The sequence below is a fragment of the Diadema setosum genome, chromosome 20, assembly GCF_964275005.1.
Source record: "Diadema setosum chromosome 20, eeDiaSeto1, whole genome shotgun sequence".
In the NCBI taxonomy this organism is placed as follows: Eukaryota; Metazoa; Echinodermata; class Echinoidea; order Diadematoida; family Diadematidae; genus Diadema; species Diadema setosum.
Window position 1 is genome coordinate 13,249,643 of NC_092704.1, and position 20,983 is coordinate 13,270,625.

Here is a 20,983-nt window from a genome sequence, read left to right on the forward strand (position 1 = left end):
TACAGAATCCTTTGAAAGGCAAAAAGAAAGCTATCATCGACAATTATACCATTGATAATCTTCTACCCTTACTGATATCATCTATTGCCTGCGTTACCCTTACTGTACCAGGGACTTTGTACAGTGTGTACAATGCTATGGGGTTTTCTGTGTCAATCAGCACTAAGAGCAGACAAAGGGTTAAAGGCATAATTTACCATTTGCAAATGAAACAAAAACCCAGCATTAGTGCTTTAGAATAGTTCTAATATGTGAGTTAGGGATAGAAACAACCACTGTAAAAATTTGAATCCGTATAATCGATGTTAAGTGTTGTTAAATACACAAAATGTGAACAATAGTTATAATAAAAATGTTGCCAAACTAAATCGTCTACAATTACGGTTTATTGAGAAAAACACTGATATCTCCTAATATTTCAGGCTTTTTGCAAAAATGTTATATGGTAGAATGTTTTATGGTACAACAGACCAACACATATGCATCAAATGTGATATCTTGAACATTTTTGAAATCACTGCTCCCAAAGGTAAACTGGACCTTTCAACGGATGTTATGGTTTTGGTTGAGTTGGGGCTTCAGAATTCCAACTTTTTTTTTGTGATAGATAATGAGTAACCTCTCATGAAACATAAAAGAGCAAACAATTTGAGGAGGAATTCAAAGTTTATTTGTAATGAAGATTGGTTTTGAAATGGTTGAGATGATTAAAGCAAAGAAGTCCTAATAAAAGGTGGGTCCCACCTTCTACTAGTACAACTTTAGTGTAGAAGATGTTCATCATCGTGGTAGTAACTGAAGGAAATTGAGCTGATCTTCTGTCTCACGAAGCAAGGTAAACACACAAAAAAATGAATATGACGTTTCGGCCACAAACTTTGTTATAGTTAATTTTTGAACATCTCACCAATTTCAAAACAGATTGTCATCAAATAAACTATGAATTCCTCTGAAGATTCCTAAGTCTTTAAGAAAAAAAAAAAGTTTTCTCTTTTTAGGGGCAGAAATGGCCTGAAGTATCAACCAAGCCAAACAAATACAAATGTCTGCTAGTAAACTATCCCTTTAAACATGCCATGTCTCCATGATGGGAAAATCCCCCATGGTCCACTGGAATCTGGAGATTGCCGTAACGATGGTGCTGGTAAGATTCCATCAGGACTGACAGACCATCTCTTCTCAATTTTTTTTTCAAACATTATTCAGTAAAAGCCCTTTTGAAGGCTATCCATGAGGGCAAGAAGGGACAAAGTGCCAGAAAAATTGGACAGAATAATAGCCCCTTTTGATGATACCCTGACAGGCAAATCCCCTCTGCCCTCCCTCCTCCTCTGCCCCTCAACTCCTCCCATGTCTAGCAAAATGGCATAACATCCTAAGAGGCTGATCAAGTACAGTCAAGCCGCAAGGCACACATAACTGGTTTTGCAGCCTTTCCAATTTGCAGCATAATTCAGCCGTATAGCCTCTACCATTAACTCTATGGCACCTGAGCCCATAATAATCATTGATGAAGCTCAAGGGGAAGTATCAAATGGAAAATTAGGGATGCTATCATACGACATTCAGCAATGCAACAATGACTCTGCATCCCAGGAAATGGGTGTGAAATAGAAATGACTATTTAAAGAGGAACTGTGTTTGTTCTGTTGTTTGTTTATATTTTATTTTTGGGGAGGGGGGAGAGAATACAAAAATCATTGGATGTTTGTCATATAGGCATACATTTCCACTATGCGTGCATGAAATTGCATTGATCTGAACGATTAATGCATATTCAAGACCTGGTAGCATTGGGATTCATGGGTGGTCTTCTTCATTCACTGCACATCTGGGTACATACGAAAACCACAAATAGAACCGGCCAGAGAGTATGTGCATATCCACACATACGCCCATCGTGGATACACTCATTTGTAAGGGTCGACTCCAGTCAAGATTCGGCGGCCATGTGTGAACTTTACTACAGAGGGATCAGTGGTAAAGCTGGTCACAATTTGTTAGGAGGATTCTCAGATAAAATATATCCGAACTGGACCAGCCTTTTCACTCCATATGAATCCCCACAATATAGGGTCATTATGTAAAATGAAGGAACCAGTCTGTTTCAGCTCAGTGTGGAGTGTCGTCCCCCTCCCCCCCCCCCCCCCCCTTCAAATCCCACACTGGTTCCTTCTCTTCCTCTCTGTCAGTTTATCATGCAGATATGAAACGATGTGATCTGAGGGTTACACACACACACAAAAAAAAAAGAAAAACACGGGTATATGATCATGACAGAAACTATTCTGGACTCGATGAAATCATCATGATTTGATGAGCATCAAAACTATGCAAGAATTCACGAGACAGCTAAAGCGTACAAGTTCCAACGTTGACAAACACAACACAGGGAAATGCCCAATTCTAAAATTAAAAAAAATAAAAAAAAGAAAGAAAAGAAATGATAATAGATGATTAGGAGAAACAAAGAAAAAGAACAAAAATCTCCTCCTGCCGTAGGCCTACCTCTGTAACTGTTGTCAGTCCTTGCCTGGCCTTCACTTGTACTTGTAGCTGGTTGCTGGGAGGTGAGATCCTGAGAATAGATTTGACCTGCATAGAAAGAGAAAATAATAATAATAATAATAAAAAATGAAATTCAAAATTTTGAATGGCTCTCAGTTTCTGCGTAATGATGCAAGAGTTACATTTGATGCCATTGTCATTGTTGCTGTACTCGCTCATTACTTCTGAAGGCAGTGGTTTGTGTAACATCCTGTTATCACTTACACTTTATACTCATGTAAACCTGTTGAGGATGAGTCCAGAGTATACTTGGGCAAGTGTCTATGGGAAATGCGTGTTGTAGCAAAATCAGTCTGTCCTCAACGGGTTATTCCAACAGAAATACTGAGTTGGAAATCATTAAAAAAAAAAAACTCACAGCATTGTAATTGCATTGTAAGAGATGCAGTATAAAGTATCTCCGAAATCATCAGCATATAAAACAAAACAAAATTAATTCCAGCTAATTGCATCAGTTAATTTATACACCAGTTTTTGCTTGAAAAGAATCCGCAAAATATGTCATTGGTGGGAACGTGCACTGACGAAAGGGTGGAAAAAATACAAAAAAACAACCCAAAAAACAAATACACATTTACGAGAGAAATACTGACTTACCTTGGAGGTAAAAACTGCCTGGTGCCCCCATGACCAGTACACTGTTATCCTGGAGTGACAAAAATATGAAACATATTAGAATCCAAATCAAAATTGAATACCTGAATATAAGAACGACCCAAGTCCAAATTTGGCAATCGTCTTTGGAAACCACAAAGGCAAATACAGATAATCATCCAAGTGACTGTTTTGCATTCAAATTTGTATGAATAACATCCCAAAAACTGAAAACACTAAAAGCAGTTGGAAGTTATTTATTCATTTGTATTTTTCCCAAATTTTCTCTAATGGACTTGGGTCGTTCTTATATTCAGGCATTCAATTGTTTGCTAAAGTTTCAAAAAGGTATTGCTGTAACATATAACACAATGCACAAACAGCAATGCATGCATTCTGTTGTTCTTCTTCTTTCAATACAATAAAGACTCAAAGCACATTGTGATACCATAAAGTTACACTGAACACTTTTTTTTTCTTTGGATAATTTGCACCAAAGTTTTAGATTAGCTAATTCATACAAAGTGTATACACTGTATTTTTCTGTATTATACAACACCTATTTAGAATGTAGCTATCCGATTGGTCGATTGTCCATCACGTGACATTTAGTGAAAGGTTCCATTGCACGCTCTGGCTGTCTCAGCGTGCAATTTTGGTTTGACCAAAATTTTCTATTGCACGCGCTCTGATGTCACAATAAACAAACATGTGCCACGCGCACTCAACAATTACAAGTGCACTTACAAGCGCGTATTTTTGTCACTCATTTTTGTAAACAACTTTGTTTCGCATACGTATGCACGTACACATATGTACATACACGGTGACTGCGACTGTGAGGCTACTCTATTCATCTTTCACGGAAAATGGTTGCCATTTCTGTGCTAAACTCAAGAATTTGTGAGTACCAAATCTGTTGATGTTCGAGGTGTTGTATAAAACAAATAGTGTATGGTCTTTACTCATGCAATGGAACCAGATTTCGCACTCGGTGAAAGTTGAGGCGCACTATTCAACTCGGCTTCGCCTTGTTGAATAGAGCGCCTCTATCTTTCACCTCGTGCAAAATCTTGTACCATTGCACTCGTGGCCATTCACTATTTGTATATTAATGCACTTAGAAATGTCAGTATTAAGCGCTGAATATAACTGTTATTTATTATCATTATTATTATTACTACTACTACTATTACTATTATTATCATTATTGTTATTATCATTATTATTTCAACAATGAAATATTTATTTGTAAAAGAAAAAGTATGTAAATACTATACTGTGTATTGGTGAATGAGATATATTCAAGACAGAGAGAGAAATTTAAAGAAAAATTACTACTGTCACAAGAAGAACTCACTGGTACAATTTGTGCACTGAAGCCAGCCTCACAATGGGTGATTTTGTCAAAGCCATAGAGGTCTCCTGTGAACAAAAATAAAGAAGAAAAAGATCAAGTATGTATAGACAGATTAAAAACAGAGAAATGTATCATGTCTGCTTTGTGGCAAAATTACAGTGAAAGTGGAATATTCAGTTGAGAGTTGGGAGTCAAAAAGTGCATTGACCCGATGAGTCTTGATAAAAAATCATATTTCTGCACTTTGGTCGTGTATCTTTTCATCATAATTCTGTCATTCAGTGTGAGTGTTTGAAAAAGTAGATTGACTAACTCTCACAAAATTGAGCCCCTTGTTGTTCATACAAATATTGTTCTTTCAGTCACAGCCTTTTGACTGCTAAATTTCATAACAGCAAAAGACAAAAAAAAGAATATATGTCGGCAGCAATGATTACAATGATTCTAATCATTAATTAATAATAATGATAATAATAATAACAATAATAATAATAATAATAATAATAACCATAATCATAATCATAATAATTCTATCATCATCATCATCATTATTATTATCAAAATAATAATAAAGCAAGGACAATAATGTGAATGAAAATAATCATGATAGTTTTCATAACAACAACATCATTATCATCATCACTCTCAACTTTAAAGCTTAGAAAATACCATTCTCAGTTTATCCAGCAGCTTATTTATTTATTTATTTATTCAGACTTTTTTCAACAGGGTAGCCCCATCAGTAGGCCAGTACTGTTCTTACTGGGGGCCCTGCACAAACAAACATTACAGTTGACAAGACAGAGACATATACATCAAATACAACACACTTAAACTTTATTATATGAAGATATGACATATTCCTTTAATTATCATTGCTTCTTTTTTTATCTTATACCCTGAAATGCAAATGGGCTACTTGACCTATTTATTCCAGACTTGTGTACAACATGAATCTGGCATCCATTATCTGATTTATTACATAAATGGAATACAGAATAGACTGTGAATGGGCAGATACAATACATAGGCCTACAACCTCTTGCACCCTTCTCGAGCCTCTTTTCCAACATTCACATCATTTAAAGGGAAGATAAACCCCAAGAACAATGTGGATTGAGTGAAAGCAGCAACATTAGTAGAACACATCAGTGAAAGTTTGAAGAAAATCGGATAATCGACGCAAAAGTTATGAATTTTTAAAGTTTTGGTGTTGGAACCGCTGGATGAGGAGACTACTAGAGGTTATGACGTATGAGTGGACTACAATATCAAGAAAATATAAAGAAAATAATACAAAAATCCATTTTTCATGAAAATTACAAATTCCATCAACTTGATATTGACATATGTTAAGGGTAGCAATTATTCCCCCTACTTTCTGAAAGCGGTTGGTCCACTGCTCTTTCATAATTCTAGAAAAGTGAATTTTTGTTGAATATCCTTTATATTTTCTTTGTATTGTTGTCCACTCATACGTCATATCCTCTAGTAGTCTCCTCATCCAGCGGTTCCAACACCAAAACTTTAAAAATTCATAACTTTTGCATCGATTGTCCGATTTTTCTCAAACTTTCACTGATGTGTTCTACTAATGTTGCTGCTTTCACTCAATCCACATTGCTCTTTGGGTTTACCTTCCCTTTAACTCCTACACCAACATGACTGCCATATGTTTATATTACAATACGCATACAATTTGTATAATTATCATAAGAAGCAGACTTCTTCATACAAGCATGTCTCATACACTTATATGTACTTTATAATATAAATTCATAGTGTTGAGAAGGACCTTCCTAATATGAAAGATCTATTCGATACAGAACGTGAATATTGGCATTGACACTGTTATTGATGTGCAGTGTTGCTGTTGCTCACCTGGTAAGAAAAACAGGTAGCTCGTGTTGACCTTCTACTGGTCGAGCAACACGATACCCCAGTTCTTGTATCACGCACACATGCACACTCGTGTCATCTTGTTGAACATCACAGACATAGCACAGATCATGTTGAGCATTGCGGTGATCCAACAACTTTAGCTTGCTTTAATACAGTGACATCACAAGCAGGGACTCTGCCATAATAATGACAATTTGCACTCTACACTTTGCAGCTTATATGCTGTACAGCTGGGAGCTAATTACGCACAGACAATGAGGCATTAGTTATATTCACGGACACCTAAAAATGAACAAAGACACAATGAGCTCACATAGAATCTCTACATCGTCATTATAGATTCATGTGTGTTGGCATTCAAGGTACTAAAAATTAATGATCCTTGTGCAAGCTACACCATACTGGTACATGGCACACATGTTGTTGGTGTGCATTCATGGTGCATATTCTATGCACGCTACTGGTATTTCACAGACATGTAACGCATAAGACATATTGTATGCACTGTGCCGAGTGTAAAATTGCCTCACCACCACCCAGGCCCACGCAGACATTCGCGATGCCTCTGATGTAACCTACTATGCAAAATCGGCATGAGCGGGAGAAAGAGAGAGCCAAAGAGAGAGAAAAAGATAGAAGGAGAAGGGAAAAACGGGGTCGGGGAATTTCCTAACGACACTCTGACTTGATTAGACAGCAGAGTCCAATTACACAGGCTACAGCAAGATGCAGCCACGGCTAATTACAGGAGACGGGACCGTTAAAGGGAACATACTCCTCGGAACTTCCAATGACATCATCCCGCAAGTTTCGTAATGTCGGATAAGTGCACACACATGTGGGACTGAGGCAATTTGGACACATGCTACAAATTTTTAGGCCGCAAATATACATGTATGCACACATGGTACGAATTTTGTTATAGACCTAACTGTATTGCTTGAGCAGGACTACAGGATAAGAAAGTTTCTCTTTAACCAGAAATTCATAATTGGGCAGGCAGGTATTACTCTATCCATAAAGTACCTTGGGAATTTTGCTGGAGAAATTATCATCTCATATTCATTACATTCTTGGTGCATACAATAGAAAATCTGAATTTTGCTGCAAGACACTGAAGAAAGATTGTGAGGAACCATTCATAAAATTTGCTCATAACCAAAAAGAAATTCATTAGAAAAATATCACTTTAGAAAATATAGGAACATCAATAATCATCATAAAAGTGTTGCCAATTTTTGATAATCTGATATAGATTTAATAATTAAAGAAGTCTTTGAAAATTGTGTAACCACAAAGAAGACCTGTGAAGATGTAGGACTCTATTAAAGAGTTTTTTTTTTTTTTAACTCAACCTCATTATTCAAGACAAATGATAAAAAAGTACAAAATTATGATAAAAAGATGGGGTGGTTGGGGTTACAGCAAAGGAGCGTGGGAAACATACACATACCAGAAAGCTAAGGTTACTTAGCACAAGTATATCAACATGTGTACCTACAACATGAGAGTGGAATAGATCTTTATATGGATCACTCCTTTATAAAAAACAAAGCAAAACAAAACACACACACACACACAATGAGAAAGACACAGATTGATACAAACAAACATCCCTGCTCTTGATGGGGGGAGGGGGGGGGGGGGGGAGAGGTCATACAAAGGACTCCATTCAACTCCACAACTCAACACATTATTCTACAAGACAATATAAAGCCAAAGAAGTAATACATGTTTCATAAAAATGCTTTAAATGAAGGCCTCTGCAGTTCTGAACTTTTTCTTCTTGTTTCTTTTTCATCTTCTTCAGACTTCTAACCCATGCACATGTATGGCAGCTAATCTACAGGGGACAGAGATTACATTTGAAACGTTGGTTTTTGACATGAAAGGGGATGGCTAGTAACTGATCAGTGGGAGTCAGTGGGAATGCTGGGGGATGATTGTTCCAATCCTTGTTGGATTCATTTAAGAGTACATTATATATCTATTGTTGTGTGAAAATTGTTTGCTTCAGAACGGTCTCATATTCAAGTAATGTGCACTTTGATGCCCCGTCACTGTACAGGCATGCTAACCTGGAAACATTAAACTGCACATTACTTGAATAAGTGACCATTCTGAAGCAAATAATTTTGTGACCAGATTTGTGCTATTTTGTTAATCTTCTACTAAGCAAAAGATGACCTTACACTACAGAACATGTCAAGGAATCTTTGAATAAATATCAATATCCTGCATTATATACACAGTGAACTCAATGTGAGTTGTTAAGGGACATGATTTATGTGTAGTCTAAATCCCGCCGCACACCACACGATCTGAGATCATGTGACTTCCCAACTGTCGGTTTGACATCACCAAACATCCAAGTGATAGGTTATAGGACTAGGTCACACGACCTTATTACAAAGTTTTAGGGCGTTGAATTTTTTGAAGAGGTCGTGCGTCTATACCCAGCCAACAAGTCTCACATTCATAAAGACCCAATACTTAACGTGCACTGTCTTCAATCTGTGTGGAGCCACTTGCAGTCCACACTGCATGTAGGTTGTTGTTGTTGTTCTTCTTCTTCTTCTTCTTCTTCTTCTTCTTCTTCTTCTTCTTCTTCTTCTTCTTCTTCTTCTTCTTCTTCTTCTTCTTCTTCTTCTGCTTCTTCTTCTTCTTCTTCTTCTTCTTCTTCTTCTTCTTGAAAATGCAAATTCTTATTCTTATTCTTCTTGAAAATGCAAAGATGTTAAATGCTTACACTGTGGTCCATGCACTGTTTGCCCCATGGTCCCAACAGTATGTGGTCTGCAAAAACACTGAAATTACTACAGTACCAAAAAGACTAAAAAAATATGTCTCATTGCTGTCTGTTTTTTGTTCATGAGATGACTCTTCTCAAGTCTGTATTCATGTGCGCATAACAAGCCACTTCCCTTTGCTCTGATGACATTCCTGTTTTTATTGCAAAACACTTTATGATATCCACACTTAGCATTGAGGAAAAGGGGACCATGTTGTTTGGGAAGATGGGATGAAGTCAATTTAGCAGGTTGTTTGGGGAGTCAGTCATACTCAAGGAAGATAAAAGATCAGAGCAATGATAATTTGTTGGAACCCCTTGGGACCTCCTTCTGTGCTTTTGTTTTTTGTGGATTTCTCTGAGAAGAAAACAAGAAGACTCCACCACATCTCTAAGTTTAAGAAACAACAACAAAATGCATTAAAAGAATGAAGATAAACAAAACGCAAAACATCCCTGCACTAGTGCTCAACCGTTTCCCTTTTTTTCTCAACACAAATGTAACCTTTCTATCATGGACCCTTTTTTTCTTTTCCCAAAATATAAAACTTACCATGAAATATAATGATACATTAAGTTTGGTCAACAAATGTTCATTGAGAGCACTTTATGCAAACATAATTATGATCATGTGGGACTACTTTTTCCAACTTTATACACAACACTAGGAGAATTTTTGTCCCTCGTCTCAGAATTACATGGCACATTTCTAATCTGGATTAAAACCTGAGGTGATAGCAGACCTTAGGTCTCAATCCAGCTAGCCTTCCTCATAGATAAACTGGTCTGTAACAGTGGTTACTAGCCCTTTAAATGATCCAATATTGAGGGGGGGGGAGGCATTTCATCAAGTTTTTTTTTCAGACAAATTTGTTCTTCAGCCAATCAGATGCAAAGAATTTAGTAGCTCAGAACAATTTGTCAAAAAAATTATCTGACAAAATGCTTGATAAAATGCACCCCCCTCCAAGATGCCATTGACATTGTACACATACAGTGTAGGCTGCCAGTGGCAATGGCAAGGATGAGAAAAGAGATCAGTGATCACAACAATGCACTTCAAACTTCATGTGAACTTTGCATTATTTTGAATTCACAGAACAGTCAGGTACAGCAGCAACACACTTGTGCACACCGTATTGTATCTAGTTCTTTTGTATGATATCAAACTTGTATAGATACCCTTCTCGTCTAATCCATTCCTCATTGGTACCACAGACATATCAAAGAGAGACCACACGCGAGATTCTGCAAATCGAAACTTTCAGCACGCATTGTCTCGCCCTCCTTTCTTTAATTCTTTCCATTCCAAGCTCTCGATAGCTTCCAGTACTTACGGTTTGTTGTCTGGCATGGCGAGTACTCCACAAAGTTGGTGAAGTTTGAGTATCCAACAAAGCATGTGCCTGTCGGTTCCCTCTCCTGGGTTGCCAACGCGGGATCTCTGAACCAGACTAGTCTGGGCGCACAAGCCTGGTAAAGGAACACAGAGAAAAACAGCAGTTAGATCTATATTAAAGGTCCTGTTGACATTTGGGAACAGTGATTTAAAAAATGTTCAAGATATCACATTTGATGCATATGTGTAGGTCTGTTGTACCACAAAACATCCTACCATATAAAATTTTTGCAATAGAGCCAAAAATATAAGGAGATATCAGTATTTTTCTCATTAAATCATAACTGTAGAGGGTTTAGTCTGGCAACATTTTTATTATAACTTTTGTTCACATTTTGTGTATTTAACAATACCTGGTACTTAACATTGATTATACAGATTCAAATTTTTACAGTGGTTGTTTCTATACCAAACTCACATATTGGAACTGTTTTAAAGCACTAATGCTGGGTTTTTGTTTCATCTGCAAATGGTATTCAGACCCTCCTCTCACTAAAATAAGATTCAGTAGAGATTATATTATGGCCTATAACCTCTGACCTTGCTACCCAAAACTTGAATATTTAAAAATGTTTTTCTCATGATCATACATTGGCATGTACACTACCATTATGTTTCAGTGGTCCCTCTGCACTACATGGAACCGATCAGCAGATATTATGGTGCTATGATTGCATTCAATCTTTATTTGCTGCCCATCAGCTGTGGTGCATTTGGTTATCATCTATATAGGACGTTTTAGTGGTGCATTAAAAATGCGTATTGTTGTTAGCTCAATTTTTTACTGTTAGATATCAAAGCATATTGAATGATACGCATGTATAGGCCAACGTATTAATTCCCCATAGGCTACCGTTGTTACTGGCCGTTCAAGATCACACCACATTCTGTCTCGTCTGTTGTGTGAGCGCTTGCAACTGAGTGCGCAAACGCTTGCTATAGTGCGCGTCATTTTGTTACAATTCACAAGTGCGCAAACATCTTGCTAGTTGCTTGCTTCATATGCAGTTTTAGGGGCTTCCCCATTTTAGCGCTGGATGTGACTGCCGAGTAAACTTCAAGGACGAGTAGAAGTAGGAATACTACTTTATTTTTGTGCAGTTTATGCTTTCTCTACAGAATTGGAGATGATAATAATTATATTGGATGGCATTAATTCATGGAATACCAGGGATTATACAACACATGAATGGAATCTAGATCTTGCCATCTGATTGGATGAATGCGGGTCACATGACATTCAGAGGAATCAGCTATCCAACGCTCACTCCCAATGGCAGTGCAATAGTCGACTACTGAACGGTACAAGTGAGCCGGCAGTGCAATAGACCCTAGGACACACTGAACTTGTGTATCGTACAGCTACTGGTAGCTGGCATTGATGCATACGCGCACCCGTAGGGTGTGCACTGGGCCAGCACGCAACCGGTTCGTCAGTCCTTGGCCATGCCAGCGCCAGGCTAGGTTGTGGCGTGCAAGTCTGTTTTTACACGCGAATGCGCTAGTAGGCCTAGTGTATGTTAGATTATCATGGCTACGTAGACCTATACCTCTTCTCACCCGAGCTTTGTTCTCGTCTCTGATGAGGATCTCAGTGCATTGCTAATCATGAGTGAAGTGAAGCAGCAAATATTAAGAAAGTGGTCAAATACAGTATGCTTTAAATAGAGGTAAGCAAACTCTCTAGACCTAGCTATAGGGTTTAGTTAGACCTTTTTTCAAGACCTACCACAGATCGAGCCAGTGGCAGTATGTTATGTAGTTAGTAGGCCTAACGTTAGGCGTAGGCTTTCGCATAGTTCTCCATCTAGATAGGGTTAAAATAAAACATATATCTATTTTGGTCTAGACTCTAGACCAGACCTAAATATTTTGATATCATGTGTTGTATAAAACAAATATTCAATGTTTATCATTCGTGCGACGGTACCGAATATTACATTCGGTGCAAGTTTAACCGTTCCATTCAACTCCGCTTCGCGTCGTTGAATAGAACGGTTGAACTTGCACGCTCATGTAATATTCTGAACCATCGCACTCATAAACATTGAATATTTATATATATTAGGGCCAATTAGGGCCAATATTGCACTCATCTTCGATTCGTGCAATATTGGCCCTAACTTGTGCAATATTCCCTGGTATCCCATTCATAGCCATCAAATATAATATAAAAACCACAACAAGCACAGGCCTGCTATGATAGAATTGCCCATCAGCAAATATGAGTATCGAAGCATACTATGGTACAAATCATATGGGAAGAAAACCCAGCTTCAGTGCTTCAAAATAGTTCTAAAATATGAGTTAGGGATAGAAACAACCAATGTAATAAATTTTAATCAGGATAATCAATGTTAAGTATTATTGAGTATAAAAAAAGTGAACAATAGTTACAATAAAATTGTTTCTAGATTTAACCGTCTACAGTTATGGTTTAATGAGAACTAGAAATGTCGCTTTGGCGACTGGTATGCCTCCGCCATAATGCATGATTTTCCCAATAGGTCTAGATAGTGCATGTGGACAATGTGTGATTACATTTTCACAAAATTGGCAAAATATTGAAATGACAAGTTTGTCACAAATGTGTTGAATGTTCACCTTCCTTGACCTAGGTTTAATTGGATGAATAGGAGAGCATACATCTAGGGATTTAAGGACTTTAACTCGACTTTGACCCATTCATACATTTAGGCATTGAGTAATTTTCAAGGTGCAGGTGTGGAGAAAAAGTGCAATTTCTGAATTGAATAGTAAATTGTTACCATTTTCATCTGGCCCTTGACCCTAAAATTCATAAGATAATCACTTTCAGGTAGAACATGCATAATATGTACTATGTTTCAAGATAACTTGAGCCACTTCCGAGATATGGAGAAAAAAGTTAGTTCAGCACTTTCACTTGATCTTTGACCTTTTGACCTTTGAGGGAAAAAAAGAAGAAAAAAAAAAAACTTTCCAGAGAATTTCTATTAGGTTACACATGTATGAATACACCAAGTGAAAAAAAAAAAAAATAACCCTGCTGGCATTGCATGATAGGAGGGAAATAGTAAAATTTTGAAGTGTTGCACTTGACCTTTGACCCCATGAACCCTACATTCTCTAGATAATCACTTCCAGTCAGTATATGTATATACTATGTTCCATGAAGATACCTTGAACAATTTTCCAAGTTATGGAGAAAAAAAAGAAGTTTTAATATTTTTACTTGACCTTTTGACCTTTGACCTTTGACCTCATGACCCAAACTTTCACCAGAGAATCTTAATCGGGTAATACATGTATACACTAAGTTTCAAGAAAATATCTTAAGGCATTCAATAGATATGGTGGAAATAGTGAAATTTTATGTATTTGACCCTGACCTTTTGACCTTTGACCTTTGACCTCATGATCCAAACTTTCACCAGAGAATCTTAATTGGGTAATACATGTATACACTAAGTTTTAAGAAAATATCTTCCGGCATTCAATAGATATGGTGGAAATAGTGAAATTTTATGTATTTGACCTTGACCTTTTGACCTTTGACCTTGAGCATGTGCACCCAAAAGTTGATAGGCACAACTTCACCCCCTAATACACATACATGCCAAGTTTCATTAGGATACCTCAACAGGTTTTGATAGTTACCTTGTCCACAAAATTCATTACAGACGGACGGAAGGACGGACGGACGGACGGAAGGACAGACGGACGGACGGACAACCCGAAAACATAATGCCTCCGGCACCACTTCGTGGCGGAGGCATAAAAATAGTGATATCTCCTTATATTTTAGGTTTTATTGCAAAATTTTTATATGGTAGGATGTTTTGTGATGCAACTGACCTACATATATGCATCAAATAATGATAACTCTAACATTTTTAAAATCTGTGCTCCCAATGGTAAACTATGCCTTTAACATTTTCTGAAGCATTACAGGGTTCCCAAGTGTATTCCAATAAGCCAGTTCAGAGTTCCACTCTGCGCATGAGCAGAAAAAAGGTCATTCAGACCAACAGGCACGTCGGTTTTTAAAGTCACTGGGATAAGCGTCTGTGATGTATTATTATGTATAATGATAATTCATGTAATCCTTATAAATGCTGCCTGCCAGCACATCCACCTGACAGCAAAAGTGGTATTTGGCAATATCGATAGAAAGAGGTTGTTCTTACATTCAATGTAAGATAATGAAATGAATGCTTTCCCAAGTGTTAATTGACGGATCATTCTGGCCATCTGGTCTATGCGAGTTCATTCTTTGTTTAAGCAGGATTGATGAATACCATAAATCGTTGCGTAAAGCTTATGCATTATGTCGCTCTGAAAACGAGTGAAGAGCCCCTAAACCGACTGAGAAAAAAGAAAGGTCATTCGGACCAATGTGCCCATGAGCTAACTCCGAACTGACTTATTGCTAACCTTCGCAATCCAGTCCCTTTAATGGGGTGCAACCAGAAGTTAATCAACAGCGTGGCAGCACAACACTCACACACACACACAAAAAGACACACACGTGTGCACCCGTCCTGCGTGCATGACATGCCGTTCATATATTTTACCCAAGCGGTATGAAAAATGCGCTGTGGTCAATGACCTATAATAGGTGCCTCGTGCGATTATCGGTCAGACAATCCAGACACCTGCTCTGTAAGTTCATAATCCTCTAGCGTCAGCCGACTCCGTGACAAAGCCCATGACTTCATCTACGATGCAATTCCTATTGCATAATCTTTCAATCCGCATGGACTCTTCCACTGCAGACCAGGGAGGCCCCGTGAGGCACCTGTTCTTGAAACCTATCACTGAACAGTCGAGTAGGCCTATAAAGACTTTGGTATTAAATGTTAATGTTAATGTTAAATGTTAATACATTAAGCCTTTATTGTTGTGTGTGTCTCTTTTTTTAACATGCAGTATAGTTTTCATCTATTAAAAATAATCATATTTCTGGTGAATGATATGATGACGTACAATGTAAAACTATGAGAATGTCGAGAAATGTGGTATTTTACTTTTCTAAGTTCAGCACATTTTAGTGCCATCTGTTCAACCTAACTTAGTAGAACACAGGATGAAAGATGTCTAATTAGATAGGAGTACATGTGTAGGCCTACTTGCAAGTTATAATTATCTCATGAGTGCATAAAGAGGATAATTACAAATGAAATGTATGTTTAATGCTACATCCTAGCACAGCACTTGCATGTAGGCTCTTGCACTCCTGCAAATGAATGGTAAAAGTTTTCTAATGTGATTCCCAAAGGATCACATTTTGCTCCAATTATCACAGTCCACGACAGGAAAGCAGGAAACTTTCTATTTATGATTTTGCTTTTATATAATCCAAAACCTGGGAGCTGCAGGGCCATATTCTTACCAGTATTTTTCCATTTGGGCCTGAGCTCTCTACTGTTGCTCCAAACCACTGGTTGGACTTGTCCGTTACAAGCGAGTTACCTGCAGGTGGAAAGGAAAACAAATACAGGAAAGAAAATAACAAAAATTAATGAAATTATGCTTGACACACAATATCAAACAATGAGAAATACATATACAGTGCCAGCATTCACTGGCAAAAAAAAATTAGAAAAATAGAAGATCATGCATGCTAAGATATCAACTGATAAAAACGGCTCCACATGTTACCATGTTATCTACATAAAGAAAAAACAAAAAGGAAAGGGAAACTGCACAACTGCATGAACAAATAACAGTCTGGAATGACCGATAGGGTTCTACATCATGAAGCACTGCTGCTTCTCTTGATCAACAAAATAGACTGATCAAATATTCTAGCACCTCTGTTTGTTAGCTCTAAAAGTGCACTTTTCACATCTATAGGTAAAATGTTCTCTCCATTAAACCGTTGAGGACGGACTGATTTTGCTTCAACACGCATTTCCCATAGACACTTGCTCGAGTATACTCGGGAGTCGTCCTCAATGGGTTAATTCATGAATATAGGCTTTGCAACAGGTATTTTAAATGTATCGTGGCACAGACCCTATTCTAACAATGGCATCATATGATATATATATATCACAGTTCCCATATGCACACATCCTAAAGAGAAAGGTTATGTATAATGATATCACTTTTGTGAACATCACAAAATTTTGCATGCTTGAAGAAGAATGTCTCCCAACATCGTGTTTGAAATCTCACAAATATTTAGACATGCCTCAAGAGTTTCAAAAAAAAAGTAACCCCATGTCACTTGAGAATACATTCCCTTTTATGATAGGAATGGTGGGAATATTTTAGTTCAAATAAATTCACAGGAAATAGTATCGTTTCCCCCTCCATCACAAAGATGTTTCCAGATTTGTTATTCTGAGGAAAGGTCTGTATTACTTTGTACCCAATACCTACCTCTACAGCATATCCGCTAATGAAAGGATTCTAATTTTTAGGGTTGCAAAAGGGACGCATGGACTGTAAAAAACATATTTTCCATTAAGGAGAACCAAATCTGTTTTTACCAGTATCAAACTTCCATCCCCCTCCCTCCTTTCCAATCTGACAGGGTCAAGGATCAAGTACTTAATTAGAGCGGATGGGGAAAACATCTTGTTCCATTATCTGTTTGCACACCCCCTCCCCCTCCCCCTTCCAGAAATACATCATTATGTTCACACACACACATACACACACACACACACACACACAGCTGCTCAGGTATGAGTGGTCTGTAACTCAATTGCATGGGTTATTGACTACAACTCCGAACACAAACTGCAGGAGGTAAATTAGATTTATCTGGATGCTGTTGTCAAAATTAACCCCGGAATGCCCCACTGTAATGAGTCGACCTGAACATGCCAAGTTGGTGAGTTGCTCCACGATAAGGATCACACCCAAGCGAAGATAAAGACATATCAATACCAAGCAGACGTACAATACCACTCAAACCATGGGAGATAGAAATGGTATCATCAGATCTGAATGAAATTGAGCAAAGTCTGAAAATCGAGCAGCTGTTACTGTGTCATTATGTCCATTAATCAATTCAGTTCTTTTCTCCAGCATCCATTCACTTTTTGCCCCCAATAGAGAATCTGCTAAGATTGGAAGCTCAGGTCCCTTTTGACTCAATTTAATAACAGAAAGAGACCAGATCCATTCTGGGCCAACACACTCAAACAAATATATTTTTATAGAGTATTATGTAAATATATACATGTATAGTGTGTGTGTATATGTCTGGTGGGTGGGGGACAGGGGATAGTATTCCTTTCTAAAACGTAAAATACACTGACTTTATAGAATTTAAGTCATCTGATATTCAATTCATGAAGCAAACAGCCTCATTTAAAATTTTCACATAGAACATATGCATAGAACCCTGCTGGAAGAAAAATAAAAAGTGAGCAATACACTGTACATTTTTTTTTTCTACATGATTCTCTATATGACATCATTATATGGCTTCAGTTTTCATGGTGCTTTCATTTTCTAATCCTTGCTCATATTTCAGGGTGGCACATGATTTCCTGACTTCACACACAGTCTCCTGTGGAATTTGATCGGACTGGCTGTACGGTGTGTGAACCGGGAATTGTCTACAGTAGAGCCCCATGTCAAACAGTCATATTCTGCCAATGCACCCTCTTGAAGCGACAGATGCAAGCAAGCAAGAGCTGTTGGCAAGAGTCTCTGAGTCATACAAGATCTGGAAAGTCTGAAGAATGTTTACTATCTGCCTACTGTTGCTCTAAGAACAGACAACGCAGAATTGTGCCAATAGTCTAATAGACTCTATAACAACAGTCCAGGGGTCCATTTCATGAAGTCGTCACATAAAAGTCTTTACATTAATCTCAGAATGGCCAAAGTCACTCATTACATGTAGCTATGTAGAGAAGTAAAAATCCATTTCATGAAGTCTCTCTTAAATGTGTCTTATGAGCAAAACGTTTTTCATAAGACTTTCATGAAATGGATCCCTGGTATATGTATTCTAGTTGAATTTTATCTTTTTAAGTCCTTTGAAAAAGACAATCTAAGACTGGTCCTATATCTTCAAACACAAATAAATGAAAGGGGGGATACACAGGCACACACAAGACTGAAGACTATAGTTACTCAAACAGCTCCAAACCAAAAGTAAACATGTGGGACTACACACAATGATGAGTGCTATGAGCTCTTTTAAAAAGTAATATCATGATTACTAAGATTCTGAAATTCAAATAATACCCCAGGTAGTTAAAGGGATGGTACAGTATTGGTGGAGATGAGAATTAGGCTTTTAAGTTTTTGCAAGATACCAAGAAAACACTTATGAAATAGTACAGAGCATACCATTTTAAGAGGAATTCAAGTTTATTTGATGAAGATCGGGTTTGGAATGACTGAAACATCAAAAAACAAAGTAAAACAAAGCAATCGTAATGTTGTGTGGGTCCCACACTTTTATTAGAATTGCTCTGTTTTGGATATCTCAGCCATTTCAAGACCAGTTTTCATCAAATAAACATTGAATTCCTCATGGAATTACATGCTCTTTCATATTTCATAAAAGGTTTCTCATTATCTCACCAAAAATGTTAGAAACCTGAAATTGGGTCTCAACCAAAACTATACCATCCCTTTAATCTATTTCAGCCAGGATAATACGATACTATGTACACACACACTACACTAGCAGTCACATCACAAACATAGCTTCACTGCCAATCAATCTAATATCAATTTAACTCATGAATTTGAAATCACTGATTGTTCATACATACAACACACAACTCAGAAACTGTCAGTGGGCAGCTAGATTTCTATTTCTTGATTGATGTTCATAGTTTAATAAAGGAACTTTATCACTTTCAATGAGCAACTACTTGTCATATCATGACAGAGTGGATGGTACTCACTCTGAGAGTTATGGCTTGTGGAGACAAGACCATTCCGATCTAATGATCGATGGAAACTCCTCAGTGTTATTTAGTTTGTTTGTCCATGAAGAGACTGCAAAATACAAGCTTCGCTTCCTGCAACTTATCAATTTTAATTCAATTTCATCTGCTTATGTGATGAGTATATGTGACCCAGCATCACAAAACGAAAAGAAAGTCGCCAGACATAGCATATTCTGAGAGAGCAGACTTTTAGCTTTAAAATGATGTAAAATAACTCAAATCAAATGAACTCTCCTAACCTATCTTAACATTAGAAAGAGAGCACACACTAAGGAAAAGTGTGAACTGAGAAAAAAGGCTCTGAAGTACAGTGTCTATTCAAGCGCTAAATCTTTACCAAGCCGTGTTGGCTGCGCGATGAATGAGACAAAAAACAGGATGTAAACCACCAGAGTAACAACAATGAAGGGATTATTAGATTAAAGTGAAATTGAGCATGCCTTATTCACACATTCTGTCTATAATTAATGCAAACTTTCAAAGCAGTAGCATCATCCTTTCAAAAGTTATTAAGAGTTGAAATGAAGAGTGTGTACAAGGTTATTAAGAAATGAAAAGGAGACTCTCAAGACACACCTAATCACATGATTCTATCAAATAATGTTCGAGATAAACTGCTAAACAACACACTTTCCTATCCATTTTATGATCCCAAATTTTAGCATAATGTAGAAGAAGGTTTGCTCTTTCAGAAAATATGAAAAAGTCAAGATCGGTTCGGTTGACCCATTTCGCCTATTTTCTGTCCTCAAAGAAAATCAGTGTTTGCGACTTTTCGTTCCTTTTGTGATGCACTGTCACATACTGTTAATTTCACATATTATTCTTTGTTACTACATTGTATTGATATTGTGTTATTTTGTGGAAATGTTTTGCATTGTTGGAAATGAAATAAATGAAATGAAACAAAAAGACTTAAAGGTACTATGAAACACAATATTTTTGTGGCATGAAATTTTTACGAATTGGAGTCTACGGCCTCTTTCGCGGCATGAATTTTCGCAAGTTGCCTCTAACATTCAATGCATATGGTGTAGACAAGAACTTTCATGTGCATTTTAATTTTGCAAATCTTGGCTCTCGCGAAATTCATCAAATCAAACTGCATATACATGTAAACAATACATTCCTCATTTTACAGTAGAATATTTGAAAGCGTTAGATAACATATTCCTTGCTTATGTAGATGTTTGTTTGTTTGTTTGTTTGTTTGTTTGTTTGTTTGTTTGTTTGACTTTGGTTGGACACCTTTAAAAAACAGCAATTTCCTGAAGGGGCTATCCATCCCATGAGTGGTGAACAAATATATATACAAATACAGAATAGTAAAAGCTGAAATCTATGCAGCAAGAAATAAGTTACAAACTTATTCATTGGCCAAGCAGGTAACAGGTTGCATACCTCTTGTATAATGTGCCTATTAACCATTCAACTTGATACATCAATGCAAAATAAGG

General features: G+C 37.2%; 1 protein-coding gene across 1 annotated transcript in view; it reads right to left on the reverse strand.

Moving 5' to 3' along the window:
• Positions 1-20,983, reverse strand: part of LOC140243428 (integrin alpha-8-like) — a 74,063-nt gene that overhangs the window by 45,026 nt on the left and 8,054 nt on the right. Inside the window, exons 3-7 of the mRNA XM_072323106.1 lie at positions 15,989-16,068; positions 10,553-10,688; positions 4,523-4,587; positions 3,166-3,214; positions 2,509-2,595 (exon numbers count right to left, since the gene is read on the reverse strand). Of these exons, the coding sequence (XP_072179207.1) occupies positions 2,509-2,595; positions 3,166-3,214; positions 4,523-4,587; positions 10,553-10,688; positions 15,989-16,068 (417 nt within the window). The remainder of the gene's footprint in view (positions 1-2,508; positions 2,596-3,165; positions 3,215-4,522; positions 4,588-10,552; positions 10,689-15,988; positions 16,069-20,983) is intronic.